Below are 21176 nucleotides of genomic sequence, written 5' to 3'. Positions count from 1 at the left end.
AGTGAGGGTTAATTTTGTAAGTGGTCAGTTCATCATGAATATTTTTTATCTTAACACCTGCTTGTGAGTTTGGGGATTCAAAAAATAAGTACGTTGACCTTCTTAGTTATTTATTGCATATTACTGCATTACCATTACCTCAAAACTCTGTGACTCAGATAATAAACATTATCTCACACAGTTTGAGAGTCAGCTGATTCTAGCTCAGGTCTCTCAGGAGGTTTCAGTCAAGATGTTGGTTAGGGCTGCATCTGCTGAAGTCTTGATAGGGGCTGGAGGGATCTGTTTCTAAGATGGCTCCCTCACTGGCAATTGGCTGGATGCCTCAGTGTCTTACTTGTTTGTGGCATGAGGGCTTGGTTCCCTACCATATGGACCTCTCCACAGAGTTTCTTGGGTGTCCTTATGATATGGCAGCTGACTTCTCTCAGAAAAGCAGAGAAAGAGAGAGAGAGACAGAGAGATAGAGAGACAGAGAGAGAACAATGCTGGTTAGGACCTAACTTCAGAAGTCACATACCATCACTTCTGCCATATTCTATTGGATTATAGACCAACCTCAATACAATTTGGGAGAAGACTATGCAAAGGCATGACTACCGTGAGGTAGGAGTCACTGGGGGGTGTTCCAATGACTCGCTACCACTGTATGCCCTCTGGTCCCCAATGGTTTATGTTCCACCCACCTGCAAAATACCTCTTCTCAAGGCACCCCAAACTTTAATCCCATTTTAGCATCAGCTTGAAGTTCAGAATTTTATTATCTAAAACAGGTCCAATATGGATGAGATTTCTCAAGTGCATTTCCTTAAGTACAGCTATTCCCTAAGTACACATTTGAGTGAAATTCCTCTCCTTCTGAAGACCTGTAAACTAAAGAGAAAGCCATCTGCCCCCTCCTCCCAACATACAATGCTGGAACAGGCAGAGGATAACTGTTATAGATATTCTTTTTTTTTTTTTTTATAAGTAGGGAAGAGTGTGAACGCACTCTCCCCCCCACTACCACAAATTATGCAGTCGAGTTTCCCACATTTGGGGAAATTGCAGGTGTCAGCACATCTGGAGTGCAATGGATAAGCCTCGCCCTGGGAAAACCACCTTCGTGATCATGGTATCTCCCCTGCCAGGTAAGTATAGAGATATTCTTATTAAAAAGGAATAAGAATGGCCTGGGTTTTACCTCTCAAGGTCACAAATGCATCATAATCTAACCTCACCAAAGCTACCTTTACTACCTTCACCGACATTACTGTGAATGACTTGTGGGTGTCTTCCTAACTCTTCAACCACACTTTTGGTCCATAAGAAAATTATTAGGTTTGTACCATTTCTGCAGATGATGAGTTTTATCCACAATATCTTGATCTTTCTGAATTTAATTTACAAAAGAACACCTGAAATTCATTTTGGAGTTTCCCTTATAGCCACACTTGATTATAGTCAATGCTTTTATGATAGCATTTATAGCCTTGAGTTTTATTCACGATTAAAAATTTGAGCAGAGCAGAGCAGCTGCAGGAGATGCCTGACAGTTTGCTCTGAGGAGCAGCCAGAGACATGATGGAGCAGGCCAGGGACTGTTTACACTTGAGATGGATTACAGAACAGAAGGTATGAAAGGTGGGAGTCAAGGTGAAATGTAAGACAGCCTCACTGAGCAACCAAGAGTATGAACTACACCCGAGGAAATCTTAGCAGCAGCAATGATCTAAGGAGGATTTCCAGGTGGAAACGAGGCAGGCATTCTTAGCTGAGACACTGAGAAGTGGTGAAAGCTGTCTTGGAACATTCCAGCTAACAGTGTAATATATGATCCATGAAAAAAAATTGAAAATTTGAGATTATAGAAGTGACTCATGCTTATGTAAAAAATTAAAAAATTCCAAAGTAGGTAAAAACCGAATGTCCCTTCTCTACCTTCTTCCCTAGAAATAATTATTGCTAATCCTTTGGTGTACATCCTTTCAGGTATTTTTCTATGTTTATTGTTGACAGCGCTTATGCACATTGCTTATAGAGTTTTTAAAGTTTGAGGATGTTTTTGTTCATGGGGAGAACACCCCACAAATATTTGTATTTTTTTAATGCTCAATTTACTAATTATGTATGTATAAACAGAACTTTGAAAAATAAATTTTAATATTTAAACACTGATGGCAAACTTCATCAATTTCCGTAAACAATTTAAACTATAATTAGATTTAATATGATGATTATTTGAATACACTTTAAACAGTACACAAAATAAACAGAAATACAATGATTACAAGATTTACTGGCATTACACTTAAATGTGTTTTAAAGCACCAACACCATGGACTTAATTCATTAGTTCATTGGTTTGTACTTGTTTTGTTTTTCTCTAGGAAGAGGATATTTTCTTAAGGTTGCTAAAATACTTCTTTTGATGTTTTCTTGGTGTTACTGAAATTTTGTCAGACCTCGTGCACCGCCAAAGAATATTGTCTCATAACCTCATAAGCATTAAAGCTATAGAATTGGGCTTCATTGCAAATTGATTCATGCTTGGGGCTCTGAAGCTTGTTGTTTCTCCCAAGGATCTATCTTTGTTGCAGCAAAACTTCTCTTATTACCTCAACAAATCGTGTGTGTGTGTGTGTGTGTGTGTGTGTGTATGTGTTTTAAAAAATGATAATGTTTTATTGCTACCAGCAGGAGTGACCTGCATGGGGTGGCCATGAGCCGGGCTCAGGGTCTGTGTGGTCTATGAAGAGATCATGGTGATCGGGAGGCCGGAAGGAAAGGGGTGGTGTGGAGGCCAGCTCCAAGGGCTCCTCAGATAGACTTCTGGGAATGGGTAAAGGAGTCCTGGCAAGCTACCACCATGCCACCAATAAGATTAAGAAGTTCTTGGAAATCTAGCAGCCCGTCACAGTTGATGTCCACTTTCCTTATCATGCGGCCAAGGACACCCAGGGTCCTCCTGGTTCCTTGTGAAGGCAGCCAGTTCTGTATTCAGGAAGCTTAGGAACTCAGTCTTGGAGAGATTGCACTTGTTACCATCCTTTCCAGCGTATGTCTGGAGAACAGCCGTCAGAGACGGGATGCACCACTGGGTGTCTGTAGGGCTGGACACTTTTGCCACATCAGAGTGCGTGGATTATTAATTAACATCAAGTGATTAAGGGAGCATCTAGTGCAGGAGTGTCCAAACTGCGGCCCGTGGGCCAACTGCGGCCCGCAATCCATTTTTAATTGGCCCGCAGCAAATTCCAAAAATATATTTAGTTTACTTAAATAAACCAGGTGAGGCAATACGTACTTCACCTCAAGTGAGTGGCCCGGCTGTTTGTGTATTTTACCGCATATGGCCCTTGGTGAAAAACGTTGAAAAAAGTTTGGACACCCATGATCTAGTGTATCCATCTCCTGGGAAAGAAGGATTATGTTTACATATTTGTGCTCATCTTTAGGATATTTGGCTCATTCAGCATTTAAGGACCCCCTTCCTTCTTGGTCATGGAATGTGAGTACTAGTGCTGGTTAACTGGTTGGAACTCCTTTCTACCTGGTTATCAGGTGTGGCCACATGTGCTGATCAGTCTTTCCTGTTCTTGGAGCAGTTCCTTTTCTTTCCAAGACTATTTGGCTCACACACAGTTCCATATTTTCATCCTTTTCCATTTAAAAGTGGAAATGAGTATATGTCTGTTCATTATAAACAGACGTGTACTTAGAAGAAACGCATATTCTGATATTTAGTAACATCTTCTTTCTTATAAAATAGATAAAAACTTCAAAAATCCTAACATAGTCACTCTTTTGTATCACACTTTTTTCCAGCAGGAAACAATAACTTTTCTTTTTTTAATGTTTTTATGAAGTTAGGTCTTTCACAAAGTAATTGTAGCAGACACACTTGGGTGCCTACTTCCCAATCTGTTATCCTTTCTTGCTTATGTTTCTGTCCCCATCCTTTCTCATGTAACTTGGGTAAATCTTGATTGGCTAAGATGATCATAGTGATTTAATTTCCCTTGCCTGTTTGAAGGATTTGGGTTTGGTGCCCAGTTTTGGCCAAAGATAGATAAGGCAAGCTGCTGGATGGTTTCTGGGAAATATTTCCCTGCTCTTAAAAAGGGGGGCACAGGAAGAAATGGTCCTGCTTTTCCCAGTGGATGTTGTTATGTCTGTATGGGAATACCAGAGTGGTAACAAGCATTTTGCTAAGGAGGTAATTCATTGAGAAGCTAACTCATGAAGGACAGAAAGATAGAATAAAAAGCAACCCTGGCTCCCTGCTGATGCTGTCAAGCCACTGAAGTAATAACCCCAGAGTCAACCCGCCCTATGGGCTTCTTCTTCTCTAAGATAATAATTTTTCCCTGTTGTTTGAGACTTTTTTTAAAAATAAGGTTTCTAGGGTACAGGAAGTATTCTATTTCTTTTTTTTTTTTATAACTAATGAGTGTTGAATATATATTATTGGGGAAGGGGAACAGGACTTCATTGGGGAACAGTGTGTACTTCCAGGACTTTTTTCCAAGTCAAGTTGTTGTCCTTTCAATCTTAGCTGTGGAGGGCACAGCTCAGCTCCAGGTCCAGTTGCCGTTTTCTAGTTGCAGGGGGCACAGCCCACCATCCCTTGCGGGAGTCGAAACCGGCAACTTTGTGGTTGAGAGGATGCGCTCCAACCAACTGAGCCATCTGGGAGCTCAGTGGCAGCTCAACTCAAGGTGCCGTGTTCAATCTTAGTTGCAGGGGGTGTTGCCCACCATCCTTTGCGGGATGCCAGGAATTGAACTGGCAACCTTGTGGTTGAGAGCCCTCTGGCCCATGTGGGAATTGAACCGGCAGCCTTCGGAGTTAGGAGCATGGAGCTCTAACTGCCTGAGCCACTGGGCCAGCCCTGTTTGAAACATTTTGAATCGATATTTTGGTTAACTGCAACTAATTAACCAATTGATTTTTTTGGTTCCTCACAGTTAGAAGGCATTCTTACTGATACATTTATCTATTTCAATTAACCTTATCTATTATTTAGCCTTTGCTACTCAAAAGTCAAAACATGGCCAATGGGAGCCCCTTGAATTGGACATATTGCTCTATTGGTATTGCTTGTGACTTTCTTGATGGCACATTTATTTTTATTATTTATTTACTTATTTATTAATTATTATTAGCAACAATTGCATGTTCCAGGTTACCTTGAGTTTTGTTTTTCCTGTCCCAAAGCATGAAGTCAGCTCTCCACTAAGGAGCCCAGATTTTTTTTATCGGCGAATAATATCATAGAGCAAAATCTAGGCTCCAAGGATTTGGTGCAGGTAAAAGAGGACTGTCATTGCTATTGGGACCCTTTTAGTAGTGATAGAGCTGGAAAGAGGTGAATTTTTCTAATATAGAAATAGTTCCTACACATCAATAAGAAAAAGATCAAAATCTGATAGAAAAATGGAATAGCTAGTCCACAGAAAAGGAAATACAAATGGCTCCTACAATATGAAAAGATGCTCAACTTTACTCATAATAAGAGAGATGCAATTAAAATTACACTGGGGAACCATTTTTTCACTTACCAGACTGGCTAAGGTAAAAATGTTTATCAAAACAGTATTGGCAAGAGTGAGGGAGAATGAGAGTGGACCCACTGATGGGAGTGTAAATCGGTACAACTTCCATGGAGGGTGATTTAGCAATTTCTGCTGAAATTACACTTGCTTCTGGCCCAGAAGTTCCATTTCTAGGATTTTTGTACTACAGATATATATGAGAAATGATGTATATACCAGGTAATTATTTCAGCAAAAAAAATTATTATATTTACAAAGGATTGCAAACAAACTAAATGTCCACTTGTAAGAAACTAGTAAAGTGTATTATACTACATCAAAACAATGGAACCTTTAAGAACAAGGAAGCTCTTTAAGCAATGACATGGAATGACCTCTTGATTCATGTTGCAATGTGGGAAAGAAAAACAAGGTGCAGAACAGTATGTAAAGTTTGCTACTATGTGTGAAAAAAAGGACAAAAAGGATACGCATGGTCTTGCAAATGCCCACAGAAGAGACTGGTAATAGCGACACCTGGGGGTGGAGGAACTGAGCGGCTTGGGGCTGAATGGGACCAAGACACTATTGAATCCCACTTTGTACCTTGTGAACTTTGAATCAAGTGAATGTACTTCCCACTAAAAAACCCAAACAAACAAGAAAATATGCATTTTCCACTGTTTTCATTTGTTTTATTAGGCTGATAGTAGTTCATACCACGGTGGTACCAGAATTTGTTTTATTATTTCTTATTATTTACATTGTCTGGGAGTTATTTGTTTGTCTTTGTCTCCTCCAATGGAAGGACTTATTTCTAACTGATCTTTCAGCTCAATGGATGTGGTCACACAGCAGCCTAGCCGTCTGTCCCCCCCAACCTTTCCCTAAGGAAAGAAGACGTTGTGGGACTGTGCCTCTCTGGGATTGAGTTTATAATATCCTGAGTCTCTCCATCTGGTCTTCAAGAGAAGGGTCTGCGGTCAAAGATGAGTAAGATTCCTCGTGGGAGGGACAACTCAAGCCAGCGGGGACCCCGTTGAGACCCCAATGAGCTGTTATAAGAAATAATAGGAGGGAGCCTTGCCCCTCCTTCTTCTTGTTCTTGTGGGAAACTGCTGCTTGCAACTGCTACTCCCTCTCACCTTATTGTGAGAGAGACCCGTTAGAGCGATAAGATCTAGCTCTTTCTGCTCAGCTCATGGGACAGTTTCACCAAGAGAGACTCTCTCCTCCAGGTGGTGCATACCGCACCTTAGTCATTTTGGGACAACATGCTTCGGCTGCTTTGGGACAAATAATTGGGTATTGAAATCATTTTTTTGAAATGGTGTAAGAGTTTCACAGACCCTGCCTCTAATCATGTGATGCTCATTGTTTGTAATCAATAAATACTGTCAGTGACCCGATTCGGGGCTCCAGTCTCTTGAGGCTGCGAGTCCCTTGGTCCTCTGTGATTTAACTATATATGAGTCTCTGTCTCTTTATTATAGTTTAACCCTCGCCGCCTCCCCTCGCCTTCCCATGGCTTGTGTTGTGCAGGTCGCAACAAATGTATTTCAGTAAACACTTGTTGACACCCACAAGCCTGATGCTGTGCTAAATCCAAAAAAAGTAAGTTGTCACCTGAAACTAATAATAAAATAAAATATTTTAAAATGCCAAAAAAAAAAGTGAATAAGTCGTGTTGGAAATGTGGTCCCTCCCTACCTAGAAGGAGCTCACCGTGGTGGGGGAGATGGACATACAAACAAATTACTGTAGTAGTAAGTGTGCAATAAGAAGACGTATGCACAGGGCAAACGCAGTAGAGGGGAAGCTGATTAGCGCCGGTGATGGCAGTGGGGAGGGGTGAAATGACCAGGGAAGATTTTTCTGAAAAACTGGAGTCTAACCAGTTTTTGGGTTCAAAAAGCTGAGTAGAATTTTCCAGGAGCAAGGACTGCAAGCAAATAGCATGGTGGGCTCTGGGAAACACAAGACTCTAGCCAAAAATGGAGAGACCAGAGATGAGAATGGGGTGCATTGGATGAGGTGGGAGGAGGGCAGGCCAGGTTAGCAAGGGATTTGAATAGCAGGAAGTTTGGATTTTTATACTGTAGGCAACAGAGAAGCAGGGGTTTTTTTGCGAGAAAGGAATGAGCCCCAGAACCTGGTACAGGGAAGGGACGCAAGTGTTTCGAATTGCTCAAATTAATTCGGTGGCTCGAATGTACCTTCCTTAAATGCTACTGCAGACCAGGCCTCCTTGCCCCCACTCCTTCATCTACCCCTTCCGTTTTAAGCCTGACCGTTGGCAGGGGTGAATCAACTTGTGAGGAAAGAGAGAGCGAGAGAGATAGAAGAGAGTTTGTTTAGATCAGTGGGCTTCCCAGCCACACATACACCGTCTGCCTGCTGGGCTAGGCATGGACTCCTTCTTCCTGCATGATTTCTGCCCAAATCCTCTTCTGCTTCCCTCTTTCATCCTCCCCCCATCAAGATAAGGGTCCGCACCTGGCCCTGCCCTTTTGCGCTGGGGCTGAGCAGAGCTGGGGGCCCAGCGCATCGCCAGGCGGGGTTACTTGGAGTCCGGCCAGCCACACTCACCCGCGACTTCCCGCAAGGCTTCCAAGGGGCGGGGCCTCGGGCCATATTATTTGGAGCGTCCACCCGTCTTCCCCCTCAGAAGGCACGACGTCTTTGAGCAGGATGGGTGTCTACCGCGTCCGCGTGTCCACTGGGTCCTCGCTCTGCGCGGGCTCCAACAACCAGGTGAAGCTGTGGCTGGTTGGCCAGCACGGCCAAGCCGAGCTCCGGACGCGCCTGCGGCCGACCCGGGGCAAGGTGAGCGGGTGGGAGCCCGGCGGTGTGCTGCGCCCCTGGCCCCTAGACAGTCAAATACCGGAGAAGAGGCGCTCACTGCGCAAACAGCGCCCTGAGGTCGCGAGGCAGAGCGCTTAGGGCCATGCATGGCACACATCAAGCGCTCCTTAGAGTGGAGAGGATGCTTCTGCTCCTCGTCGTTCACAGACCTCTTCCTTCTTGAAATTCTGGGACCCTGGAGCTGCCGTGCACCTCCTGTTTCCTCTGTTCTTAAGAGCTGCTATTTCAAACCTTTTCTGCTGTTGCTAGATCTCCGACCTTGCGGGGTTTACCACCGGGGTGGGACCGGGTGAGGAGGAGGAACCCGGGGAAGTGTGGGGGGAAGACGCTAACAGAGGACAGCACTGAATTTCGCGACCCGCTGCGCCTTTGGCATCATCCCATCTACCTGGTACTCACCCCTGGCTCCTGTTACTTTTTTCCTCCGCAATTCCCACCCCCAAATTCCCATCGCCCGTCAGTCTCTCTCCAATACCCCCAGATCCGGATGTCTCTCCCACGGATGCCTCAAAGGGACAGGCGCAGGTGAAGTCCTCCCCTTGTTCCACCTCTCAGACCTCGCTTGTTGCCTCCCCAAGAAGTCCCTCGCGCCGCCTCCTCCCGTCACCTCTGTCTGACCAAGAACCGAGTGCCGTCAATTCCATCTTCTGGCTATCTCCCACCATGTCGGAATGTCCACCCACTCCCAACCACCAGGGTCCCTTTGAACCTACGTCACCTTCAGCCTGTTCTCCCATTTCGCCGCTTTCTCTCCTGCCCTTCCAAGCCCTTCTACAGCTAGAGCGACTTCTTCCAAATACATTCTCACCGGTAAAACATTCCTCCTGGCGTAAAACATTTGAATGGCTTCCCCTTGTTCTCAAGACTAAATCCAAAGCCCTTCACCTTCGAGACTCCTCAAGACCGGCCCCACTCATCTCCCACACTTGCGCTCTGCTCCTCGCCACGGCTCAGCCTCTCTCAGCCTCGGCTCCCGCGCTTGCTCTCCTTGGCACGCATTTCCGCCACTTTCCCTCCGCCTCACTCTTCCTGACTGAACTCTGCTGGAGGTCTCTGCTTAGACAGACGGTCCTCCGGGAAGCCCGCCCCCAGGCTCGGTGGGTTCTCTGTCGCGCTCAGCCTTGGAGGAGGTGGTGGGGGCATCGGGGTCTCACGGCTGTAACTGCCTGTCAACAGTGTATCTCCTCGCTCAATTGTACGCTCGCCCAGGGCGCAGCGCCTGTGCCCAGTGCCCAGTTCAGAGCTTGGCACGCCAATGACTACAGGAGGGGAAAAGGGCAGGAAGGAGTGCATCTTCCCTCCTCCGCCTCACCTCGGCCTGAAGAACTTGACCTGTCACGGGTCGTGGAGCTATCTGCTCAGGGTGCCCCCTTTCTCTTTCTGGCTCCTTTTGCGCCACTTTCCCAGTGGTCCCGCGGAAGGGAGTCGGGGGAACCGGGCTCACTCCGAGTCCCCCTTCCGGCGATCTCCATCAATGCTGAGTCTCTTCTATCGCCTGCAGGAGACGGAATTCAAGGAGGATGTGTCGGAGTACCTGGGGCCTCTGCTGTTTGTGAAACTGCTCAAACGGCACCTCTTGAATGATGACGCCTGGTTCTGCAACTGGATCTCTGTGCAGGGCCCCGGGGCCAGTGGGGAAGAGTTCAGATTCCCGTGTTACCGCTGGGTGGAGGGTAAAGGCGTCTTGAGCCTACCCGAGGGCACTGGTGAGCGTGGGGTGGGGGTGTGAGGAGGTCTCTGGGTCACAAGAGAAGCTGCGGGTGAGGGAGAGAAGAGGGGACAAGGCGTGGGGACAGGAACCAGAGGGCGGGGTCTTGTGGAAGAGGGGTGGTTGCTGGAGGTGGCACACAGCAGCGGCGTGGAGGCTGGGGAGGGGCGCAATGCTGAAGGGTCAGTCCCCCCCACCCCCGCATCTCGGAAGGGCCAGCTAAGGAGGCACCCTTGGCAGGGACAGGGGAGAGGCTCTCAGGAGAAGCCTCAGCCTCCATCACCTCCGTTGCACTTCTAGCACACACGGTGGTAGATGACACTCAAGGCCTGTTCAAGAAACACCGGGAAGAGGAGCTGGAAGAGAGAAGGAAGCTGTACCGGTTAGCCTTACCCTCTATCCCCACCCACCCCCGAAACCTGACTCTTCCTGACCCCACAGGGAGTGCTGACTCTTCCCACCACCAATGCCTGATTTCATTTTTTTCTGTGCCACAGGTGGGGTAACTGGAAGGATGGGTTAATCCTGAATGTGGCTGCTACCACTTTAGGTGACCTCCCCGTAGATGAGAGATTTCTGGAGGACAAGAGAATTGACTTTGAGGTTTCACTGGCCAAGGGGTGAGAACAAGGGGGGATGTGTGAGAGGGAGGTGTCTTGGTCCAGGGGAGACCAAGAAGCTACTGTGGACTGCAAAGGGATGGACTAGCCCGAGGTGCATGCCTGTGGTTATAATGTGTGATTCTGAGAATAACTCTCAAACTCTTCACCTATCCTTCCCTGAAGGCTGGCCGACCTAGCTATCAAAGACTCTTTAAATGTTCTGACTTGCTGGAAGGATTTCGATGACTTCAACAGGATTTTCTGGTGTGGCCAGAGCAAGCTGGCTGGTCAGTCCCTCTACCCCACTGCTTCTCCCAGGACCCTTACCCCCAGATCCTACCCGATCTAGGAAACCAGGGCTGGGAGATCTGAGGTCTTGGTTCCTCTGGCAGGCTGGGATCGAGAGGGGATGGTTTGGTGGGAGTTGGAAGAACCAGGAGCTCAGATCTCACAGCATGCTCCACAACTGCCATCCCCAGAGCAGGTGCGGGCCTCCTGGAAGGAGGATGCCTTATTTGGGTACCAGTTTCTCAATGGCACCAACCCCCTATTGCTGAGGCGCTCCAATCAACTTCCTGCCCGCCTAGTATTCCCTCCAGGCATGGAAGAACTGCAGGCCCAGCTGGAGAAGGAACGTCAGGTATGGACATACCAGCCCAAAGGAGACCACACAGTGAGATGGGGGTGGAGTCAGCGTTTGTGCTGCTGTAGCATCCACTGTGGGCCCAACTTGCTTACAGATGGCAAGAAGGGATTCTACAGGAGAAATCTTGAGTGATTCTGGAGAAGTGCAACCACATGGCCTTCCTCCCTGAATGAAAAATGCATACTGTGGAGGAAGAATGTGATGGGTGATAGAGACAGAGTCAAAACAAAATAACTGGGCCTTGGTGCTAGGGATTTGGGGAGGGTGTGGGGTAAGAGAATCAGGTCAAGGGTGGGGTTGTTAGTCAGGAGTCAACATGGACCAGCTGAGAGAGAAAACTCATGGATTATAGGGTGAGATGGACTTAGGTGTGAATCCTGGCTCTGCTGTTATGTAATAAACTTTGTGATTTCAGGCGAGGTTTCTATCCTCTCTGGTCATCTGTTTCCTCTTTTATAAAACGGGCTAATTCAAGTGCATGTAAGAATTATATGAGGCTAAAAGCACGTGATCCATTACCTGGTATAAAGTAGGCGATAGAGACAAGATAGTTTCCTTCTTTTTCTTCTTCCTTTGGGGGGAACAGGGTGGGGAGAAGTTCCATATACTGATAGCAGCCCTTGCCATTTGCCCCATCTAGGGAGGCACTCTGTTTGAAGCCGACTTCTCCCTGTTGGATGGGATCAAGGCCAACATCATACTGTGTAGCCAGCAGCACCTGGCTGCCCCTCTGGTCATGCTGAAACTGCAACCTGATGGGAAACTCTTGCCCATGGTCATCCAGGTGAGAGGACCCAGGAGTTTTGCTCCCCTGTAGTTGGCCCTCTCAGCTCAGCCCCTCACCCAAATTCACTAAGGATTCATTCTGTTGTAAGACACTGTGCTAAAGCACTAGGGGAGGCATTAAAGGAGGAAATGGGCAAAGGTGGAAAGTTGCAGTCTAGCTAGACAGACAAACTAGGCAAATCTCCAGTACTGAGGAAGTACCTGAGGACAGAGACAGTTTGGGAGGGGTCATGGGAGATGGGGTGGGCATGAGCCTTGGGGAAGGGGCAACACCTGCCCCCAAGGGAAGATGCATTGGATGAGAGCTGAGTGTGAGGAGTCAGGAGATTATCAGTGGACAGTTGAGCTGGAGTGGTGGGGAATAATGTGAGGTAAGAGGGGCCAGGCTGTGGTGGGCGGTGGATGCCAAACCAAGGAATATGAACACAGGAATCTGGTGAAGGCTGTTGTGAAAGATACTGCTGGCACATTATACAGGGCATTGTGTTTAGGATGGATTCGAGAAGGAAGATGCTAGATACAGGAATTAGGGTGATATGCTACAGCAATTGTCCACGGTGAGGGTGATGGACTCATATATGGGGAAAAGCTGTAGGGGTGCAGAGGAAAGATGAATGGGATTGCAGAGGAAAATTAAACTGGCCTGGATTCAAGGAGATAGGAAAGAAAGAGGCAAGGCATCTTTAGAAATAGGACAAATAAAGAGGAAAAGATGGTCAGGTGGACTTTGTCTGGCCAATTATGAGGTAATGGGGAGACATTCAAATTGTTACATATAGCTAGTGACTAGCTGAGAACTGGAGACTTAGCCGCATAGGGATGGTGTTGAAAGATTGGAGAGAAGCTGAGGTTTCTGAAAAAGAATGTGGGATAAAGTAAACAGAGGGTTTGAATCTTGTCCACACTGAGGGGACTGAAAGGGGAAGTGGAGGCCAAAGAGGTAGTGGAAGAGCTGTTTCTGCAAAAGGCTGGAGGCAGAGCAGCTTGTACAGTGATAATGCACTGATAGGAAAAGGAGGCGACGGAATAGTGGCTATTGGGGAGTAGCAGCAGGCAGATGGAGAAAGCTAAGCAAATTTGGGGAAGAAGGAAAGGGTTATATATGCAAGGGAGGAGGAATCTGCTGGGCACCTGACACTCATCCTCTTCCTTCCCCAAACTCATTCCTTCTCCAGCTCCAATTGCCAAAGGCAGGATCACCCCCACCACCACTTTTCTTGCCAACGGATCCCCCAATGGTCTGGCTCCTGGCTAAATGCTGGGTCCGTAGTTCTGATTTCCAGCTTCACGAGCTGCAGTCTCATCTTCTGAGGGGACATTTGATGGCTGAGGTTATCGCTGTGGCCACTATGAGGTGCCTTCCATCAATACATCCGATCTTCAAGGTAACACCTTATCCCCTTCTTTCCTGCCTGCCCCTCTCTCTGCCCCATGGCACAGTCCCACCTCTGGAGGCACCCTCTCTGTGGAATCATAGGGGATGGGGAGAGCCAACCAATGAAAGACAAGAGAGTAAGGGAGTGAGAGCGTGGCTTACTCTGCATTTTCAACAGGGTAACATCACCTCCCATCATTGGCAAGGTGGGGGGTGGGAGGGGTCAGGAGAGGGGGGTAGGGTGAGAAGTCTTACTCTTTTTATGTATAAAGCACAGATAGACATATGGTATATAAATAATACACACAAATGAGGATTCCATCCAAAAAGTGGGGACCATGCAAATAACACATAAGATTATTCCAGCTGGTTTTGAAGGGTTCTAAAATAGTAACACATAGGCTAGTTAGAGGTGCTCAGGTCCACAATAGTAGCCTGGATTTTTACAGTTAGAGCAGAGTATTCACCCATTAACTTTGTTTCTTGGGTGACTCCTATGGGGTAAGAACCATTCTAGATGCCAGAGCTAAGCAAGACAGGCAAGGTCCTGATTTTGGGGGGCTTTCATGTCCGTTTAGGGCTCACAGACAATAAAGATTGTATTGTAACATATCAGCTGCAATGAGTACAATGCAGAGAATCAAAGCAGGGTGATATTACGGAGGGGTTTAGATTGGGTGGTCAGGAAAGGCTTTCTTGAGGAGATGACATAGAGAATGAGACTGTGAGGAGCCAGCCATGAGATAATCAAGGGGCACATTGTTCTAGGCAGAGGGACTAGCTAGTGCAAAGGTTCTGAGGCCGGTACAAGATCGGCATGTTTGAAGAACAGAAAGAAGGTGAGTGTAATGGACAAAAGGGAAATGAAGTTCCAAAGGCAGGCAGGTTAGAGCATACATTCTCGGTGGGGGCAATTATGCCCCCCCAGGAGGTGAAAGTTGTTCTGGGGGGCAAGAATGTATAATTTTTATGTATAAAGTACATATATACATACAGTACATAACAAATATAATACATCTATAGCATTAAAATTTCATGGGGGGGTGAGAGTAGGAAAAACTATCTAAAAAGGCTCTTTAGAATGAGTGATAATGAAAAAAGGTTGAGAAACTGAGCTAGAACTCAAGCAGTCTTTTTTTTGGGTGGTATTTGCTATGATCTAATCTTTTTCTTTTAAATAATTGAAAAAATTTTTTGAATTATAGTTAACATACAATATTACGTTACTTTCAGGTGTACAACATAATAATTAGACATTTATATAACTTACGAAGTGAACACCCTAACAAATCTAGTACCCATTCTACACAATACATAGTTACAATATTATTGACTATATTTCTTATGCTATACTCTACATTCCCATGACTGTTTTGTAACTACCAATCTGTACATCTTAATCCATTCCTCTTTTTCACCTACCCCTGACAACACCTCTCCCATCTAACAGCCATCAAAATGTTCTCTGTATCTGAGTTTATTTCTGCTTGGTTTGTTTTTGTTCTTTAGATTCTATATATAAGCAAAATCACATTGCATCTGTCTTTCTGTGTCTGACGTAATCCACTCAGCGCAATACCCTCCAGGCCCATCCATGCCACTGCAGATGGCAAGAAACAATTCCTTTTCATGGTGGAGCAACACTCCATTGTATATATGTACCATCTCCTCTTTATCCATTCATCCATTGAAGACACCCAGGCTGCCTCTACATCTTGGCCATTGTAAACAATGCTGCAATGAACATATGGATGTACAGGTGCCCTTGAAGTAGCATTTTAGGTTTCTTCAGATAAATACCCGGAAGTGAGATTACTGGGTCCTTCTTTGTCTCTTGTTATAGCCTTTTTTATTTTTAATTTATTTTTTAAGTTTATTGGGGTGACAATTGTTAGTAAAATTACATAGATTTCAGGTGTACAATTCTGTATTACATCATCTATAAATCCCATTGTGTGTTCACCACCCAGAGTCAGTTCTCCTTCCTAGCCTTTGTTCTAAAGTCTATTTTGTCTGGTACAAGTATTGCTACCCCAGAGTGTTTTTTGTTTGTTTGTTCCCATATTCATGAAATATCTTTTTCCCATCCCTTTACTTTCAGTCTGTTTGTGCCTTTTGATCTGAAGTGAGTCTCTTATAGGCAGCACATGTAAGGGTCTTGTTTCTTATCCATTCAGTTGCCCTATCTTTTGATTGAAACATTTAATCCATTTATATTGAAAGTAATTGTTGATAGATATGTAGGTATTACCAATTTATTATTCATCTTTTAAATTTATTTTTTAATTTTTAAAAAATTTTGTGTCCAAAAGAAGTCCTAAGATTCCTTGTAATACTGGTTTGGTGGTGATGAACTCCTTTAGCGTGTCTTGTCTGCAAAGCTCTTTACCCGTCCTTCAAGTCTGAATAATAGTTTTCCTGAATAGAGTAATCTTGGTTGTAGATCCTTGCTTTTAACTTCTTTGAATATTTCATGCCAATCCCTTTTGGCCTGCACAATTTTTGTTGAGAAACCAGCTAGCAGTCTTAGGGGAGCTTCCTTCTAGGTAACTATCTGCTTTTCTCTTGCTGCTTCTCTCTTTGTCTTTAACCTTTGGCATTTTAATTATATGATGTGTCTTGGTGTGGGCCTCTTTGGGTTCATCTTATTTGGGACTCTGCATTTCCTGAGCTTGTATGTCTATTTCCTTCACCAAGTTAGTGAAGTTTTCCATCATTATTTCTTCAAATAGGTGTTTAATTCCTTGTTTTCTCTTTTTCTGGTACCCCAATGATGTGAATATTGGTACGCTTGATGTTGTCCCAGAGGCCCCTTAAGCTGTCCTCATTTTTTTGGATTCTTTTTTCTTTTTGCTCTTCTGTTTGGGGGTTTTCTGCTACTTATCTTCTAAACCACTGATTTGATCCTCTGCTTCGTCTCTTCTACTGCGAATTACCCATAATGTGTTCTTCATTTCAGTTATTATATTTTTTATTTCTGACTGGCTCTTTTTTATGTTTCCTATCTCTTTGTTGAAGTTCTCCCTGAGATCCTTGAGCATCCTTATAACTAGGGTTTTGAACTCTGTATCTGGTAGGTTGCTTTTCTCCATTTTGTTTAGTTTTTTTTTTTTCTGGAGCTCTGTTCTGTTCTTCTATTTAAAACATGTTTCTTTGTCTCCCCATTTTGGCTGCCTCCTTGTGCTTGTTTCTATGTATTAGGTAGGGTTGCTATGACTCCGTCTTAGTAGAGTGACCTTCTTTAGTAGGTGTCCTGTGGGGCCCAGTGGTACATTCTCCCTGGACAACTGACTGGGTGCTCCAGGTGTGTCCCTTGTGTGGGTTGTGTGTGCCCTCCTGTTGTAGTTGAGCCTTTGATTACCATTTGCACATCACTGGGAAGGATTGATGCTCAGACAGATTGTTTGTGAAGACTGGCATGACTACAGTGGAGGAGCTGGTGTGCAGGGACTGACCCTACAGAGCAGGATTCACTTTAACCGGGTTATGGTGCCTGCCCAGTCTGCCCTTAGGGGGGGTTGTCCTTGGAGGTGGCCAGGTGATGCTCAGGCTCAGTCCAAAGTTGGCTACCAGGAGTGCCAGCCCTGGGGTCTCCTGGGAGGTGCCCTGACTCAGGCTGAGTTCAGCCACAGCCTGAGCCTTGCTAGGGGCTACCTGGCATGAACCACATAGCAATCCACATATTGCCAACACCCATGCTGGGCTTGGAGATGTTTTGAGAGGCCAAGCTGCAAACTGAAGCTGGCTGTTGCTAGTGCCAGGCTTAGGGCTGCTCAGCCAGAGGTATGGGACACACTGAAGACAGATGCTGCTTGTTTGGGTTTTGTGAACCTTTGAGGGATTTTTAGAAACGTCTTCAGCATGAGCTAAGACAGGCCATTTGTATGGGAAAGCCACTGGAGTGGCTTGGGTGTGCCTGAAAGTTGGGTGGGTGGAGTCTCAGGGAATCACCAGAGTGGGGTGAATGAACAGTGTTTAGCCAGGTTGATGTAGACTTGGATATGGTGGTTGCTTGTGTCTGTATTCAGGGAGTGGGGAGGGCTAAAAAAAAGAAATAATGGATTCTATCTGGGAGAAAGCTGCCCCTCCAGCCTTCACTCCGAGGCCAGACATTTCAGTTCCTCCCTCTAGGCCCAGGGCATCTTTCAAGCTGCTGCCCCAGTGCTGGAGCTCAGACTGAGTGAGTCCGTCAGCGAGTGAGTCCATGCACAGCCCTTTCAGCGAAACACATGGGACTCCAGCAGCCCTCTTTCTCACTCAGCCACAATCTCTGCTGGTTTTCACAGCCAGAAGTTGTGGGGACTTTTCTTCCTGGCACTGAAACCCTGGGCTGGGGAACCTGGTGTGGGGCTGGGACCCAACCCCTTGCTCCTCCAGGGGACCTCCACAGCCAAGATATCCCTCTTGACTTTTAACCACCACATGTGGGTGTGGGACCAACCCGTTCTGCATCTCTGCCCCTCTTACCTGTATGTCCTTAGTTGTAGGACTTCTGTACAGCTAGACTTCAGGCAATTCTTAATGATGGTTGTTCTGTAGTTTAGTTGTAATTTTGATGTGGTCATGAGAGGAGGTGAGCACAGTGTTTATGTATTCCACCATCTTGACTGGAAATCCCTGCTATCTAACTTGACCAGTCATATGTGAAAAGAAAAGGAAAATGATTTCTTTCAGTTATCATAGAACAATAAGCCAATGATTTGTGAAATGAAGTATAAATCAACTGAACACTCTTGATGTCAAGGGGCCACTGAATTTCACATCTCTGCTTTTCTTGAAGATTTGGTACCTTTCCTGCTCTTCAACCCCTATTTCCTGCAGGGACCTTCCACAGCTCCCTTCTGATTTTGCCCTTCCTTGCTTTCTCCCTCCAGCTGTTAATTCCCCACCTGCGCTATACCATGGAAATTAATGTGCGGGCCAGGAATGGGCTGATCTCTGACTTGGGCATTTTCGACCAGGTATGAGGAGAGAAGGGGGATGCTGGAGTTCATGCTCCCTTCGCTTCTGGACTCGGGTGGGTGTATTTGCCTGATCCTACCTATCCACGCTCCTCAGGTGGTGAGCACTGGTGGGGGAGGCCACGTGGACCTCCTCAAGAAAGCTGGAGCCTCTCTAAGCTATAGATCATTCTGTCCCCCTGAAGACCTAGCTGACAGGGGGCTTTTGGGAGTCAAGTCTTCCTTTTATGCCCATGATGCTCTGCGGCTCTGGGAAGTCATCTCTCGGTGAGGCAAGGGGAAGGCAGGGCTGCTGGGGGTGGGCAGGGAGGAGGAGGCTTGGAGAACTGGAGGTCTTGATTGGGAGACTGGGGACCCTGACCTGGCCGTGTGGGTGAGGAGTAGAGGGTCTGGAGGTTCCCTGTCAGCTTCAGCTCTCTTGGCCCAATGCCTTGACTGGCAGGTATGTGGAGGGAATTGTGAATCTTCACTATAAGTCAGATGAGGCAGTGAAGGACGACCTTGAGCTACAGACCTGGTGTCGAGAAATCAGTGAAGTTGGGCTGCGAGGGGCCAAGGATCTTGGTAAGTTGAGCCCCTTCCCTGAGACTTCCAACCTGAGAGATTCCTTCTTTGAACCTCCCCAGAATCTTTTCTATTTCTATGGAAACTTCCAGAACCATGTCCAACCCCAATGAAAATGTCCAAATGCCTTCTCAGATTTATTTTCCTCTCAGCTAGAGACAGGTCCCCATCATATGCACTAAGAACGAACCCCTCCAGGTCCTAGATACTGAGGGACCAGTGATTGCTCATAAATGCTTAACAAATGGCTCTCTGGGAAAAATAGTCCTGATTTGTAGCATTTGCCCATTTCCACGGTGTAAATATTTCCACTGTGGTTACCAATGTGATGTCAACCAGCTTGCTGAATACCTAAACACTTAACATAATTGACTCTTGTGAGCCAGTATGAGCCATACCAGCAGATCTCCCCATTTCCCCCACCCCAACCCACACTCACGTCAGTTCCCACAATAGTTCCTGAGACTCCTTGATAACTCTTCTCCCCCGTCTTGTTCTCCCTGCTCAGCCTCCTCTATCTGAGCTCTGCTTCTATTCCTGGCCTCACAGCTTCTAACTCTCCTTACCCTTTGCAGGGTTTCCCACCTCCTTACAGTCCCAGGGCCAGGTTTGCCACTTTGTCACCATGTGCATCTTTACCTGCACTGGCCAGCACTCCTCCGTCCACCTGGGCCAGGTACTTATCACGGGGGGGGGGGGCATCTGGGCACTTGCACATGGAGTGGGGGTGGTGGCTGTGTGCAGGTGGCTAAGGGGTTTTTATGCTTAGCAGACATTGACTCTAGATATCTGCCCCTCCTTAGCTGGATTGGTATGCTTGGGTCCCTAACACACCCTGCACGATGAGGCTGCCCCCACCGACCACCAAGGATGCGACACTGGAGACAGTGATGGCAACACTGCCCAATTTTCATCAGGCTTCTCTCCAGATGTCCATAACTTGGCAACTGGGCAGACGCCAGCCCACTATGGTGAGAGCCAGGTGCCTGGGTTCCTGAGGAAGGGGGCAGCTGTGGGCACTCCAATTTAGGGGTCATAAGGCTCTAAGCTGCTTTTTTTCTCTCTGTCCCAGGTGGCTTTGGGCCAGCATGAGGAGGAGTATTTTTCGGGCCCTGAGCCGAAAGCTGTGCTGAAGAAGTTCAGGGAGGAGCTGGCTGCTCTGGATAAAGAAATCGAGATCCGGAATGCAAAGCTGGACATGCCCTACGAGTACCTGCGGCCCAGCTTGGTGGAAAACAGTGTGGCCATCTGAGTGCCCCAGCTTGTGGTTGTTTCAGCCCCCTCTTCCACCCAAGCCACAACCGCGCCCCTAAGTGCTTTCAGTCTTCCCTCCCCAACTGCGCCCCTTTCTATGTCCACTCTCCCTAAAGAGTCGCTTTTCCTTGTGTATGCCCACAGTGAACAGATCTTACTCTAGATGCACCACCTACAGGCTTCCTTTCACTGTATTCCTCCCTCTCTTCCTATTCTCCTCCCTTCCTCCCTCATCATTGGGATCTTCCATAGGGCAGATAATAGTCACTTTTATATAAACTGTTTCAAGAATGACTAGGTAGTCAGATTGCACCGCGTTTTTGTTTGTCAGTTTTATAATTTTGAACCTAATACAAGGTTTAACAACAACAAAAAGATATTTTGGATTAATGAAAGGAACTTAGATCCAATGATCCTAAATCAAACACTGGCAAAACAATGTAGCACGTTTTTTTAACTATAGATGGGATTTACCACATGTCCTGAAGCCAGACACAACACAGAGCAAACCATTTACACAAGAATTCCCAAGATTTTCACTTTGTGGTTCACTTAGAAAATGATAAATGGAAGTAAACGGGTTAAACTGAAAAAGATGCTGCCAGCTGGAGGTATCTGGCCTTGGGGCTTCAGCCTGAGTGATCCATATGTAGAACCCATTTGCAGTTCACCAGTTAGGAGGCTTCAAATGAAAACAACTGGAAAAAAAGTGAAAATCTCATGGTTATTGTAATGAGTGACAACAGAAGAAGCAGTGAAGTCCACCTTCAATAAATAATTACAATTCTGGAAAAATAAACGTGGAAGTTTTGTTTCTTAATACGATCATCTATGGGTATTTTAAGACAGAAGATAACAGTATACATAAGCCAAAATTGTTTCCTTTATCATATAAACAA

At 46.2% G+C, this 21176-nt stretch overlaps 1 protein-coding gene, 1 non-coding gene and 2 pseudogenes across 2 annotated transcripts; 2 read left to right on the top strand and 2 right to left on the bottom strand.

The window, feature by feature from the left end:
- Positions 1-970: 970 nt before the first annotated feature.
- LOC141569098 (U1 spliceosomal RNA) lies at positions 971-1138 on the bottom strand. The gene has a single exon (XR_012492496.1). It is a non-coding gene; the product is annotated as a U1 spliceosomal RNA (small nuclear RNA).
- A 425-nt stretch (positions 1139-1563) lies between these two features.
- LOC109436491 (SNRPN upstream reading frame protein pseudogene) lies at positions 1564-1809 on the top strand (annotated as a pseudogene).
- A 990-nt stretch (positions 1810-2799) lies between these two features.
- On the bottom strand, positions 2800-3124 carry LOC148756474 (protein S100-A11 pseudogene; annotated as a pseudogene).
- A 5039-nt stretch (positions 3125-8163) lies between these two features.
- ALOX15 (arachidonate 15-lipoxygenase) lies at positions 8164-20571 on the top strand. Its single transcript, XM_088801960.1, has 14 exons — positions 8164-8342; positions 9883-10087; positions 10390-10471; positions 10587-10709; positions 10875-10978; positions 11171-11331; positions 11978-12121; positions 13299-13508; positions 18373-18459; positions 18557-18726; positions 18902-19023; positions 19599-19699; positions 19827-19994; positions 20096-20571. The coding sequence occupies exons 1-14, from the start codon at positions 8208-8210 to the stop codon at positions 20273-20275; spliced, it is 1992 nt and encodes a 663-aa protein (XP_088658086.1). The 5' UTR covers positions 8164-8207; the 3' UTR covers positions 20276-20571.
- The last annotated feature ends 605 nt before the right edge of the window (positions 20572-21176 follow it).

This window comes from Rhinolophus sinicus, chromosome 12 (assembly GCF_057876585.1).
Source record: "Rhinolophus sinicus isolate RSI-liver-muscle chromosome 12, RSI-T2T, whole genome shotgun sequence".
Lineage (NCBI taxonomy): Eukaryota > Metazoa > Chordata > Mammalia > Chiroptera > Rhinolophidae > Rhinolophus > Rhinolophus sinicus.
The sequence above is the reverse complement of the archived record's forward strand: the minus strand, read 5'-3'. Positions and strand labels throughout refer to the sequence as shown.

Bases quoted from the DNA above. Each gene is read 5' to 3' on its own strand.
- ALOX15 (XM_088801960.1), top strand. From the start codon at position 8,208: ATGGGTGTCTACCGCGTCCGCGTGTCCACTGGGTCCTCGCTCTGCGCG. The intron at 10,710-10,874 runs GTGAGAACAAGG...CCTTCCCTGAAG, and splicing joins GAGGTTTCACTGGCCAAGGG to GCTGGCCGACCTAGCTATCA. The intron at 19,024-19,598 runs GTAAGTTGAGCC...TACCCTTTGCAG, and splicing joins GCGAGGGGCCAAGGATCTTG to GGTTTCCCACCTCCTTACAG.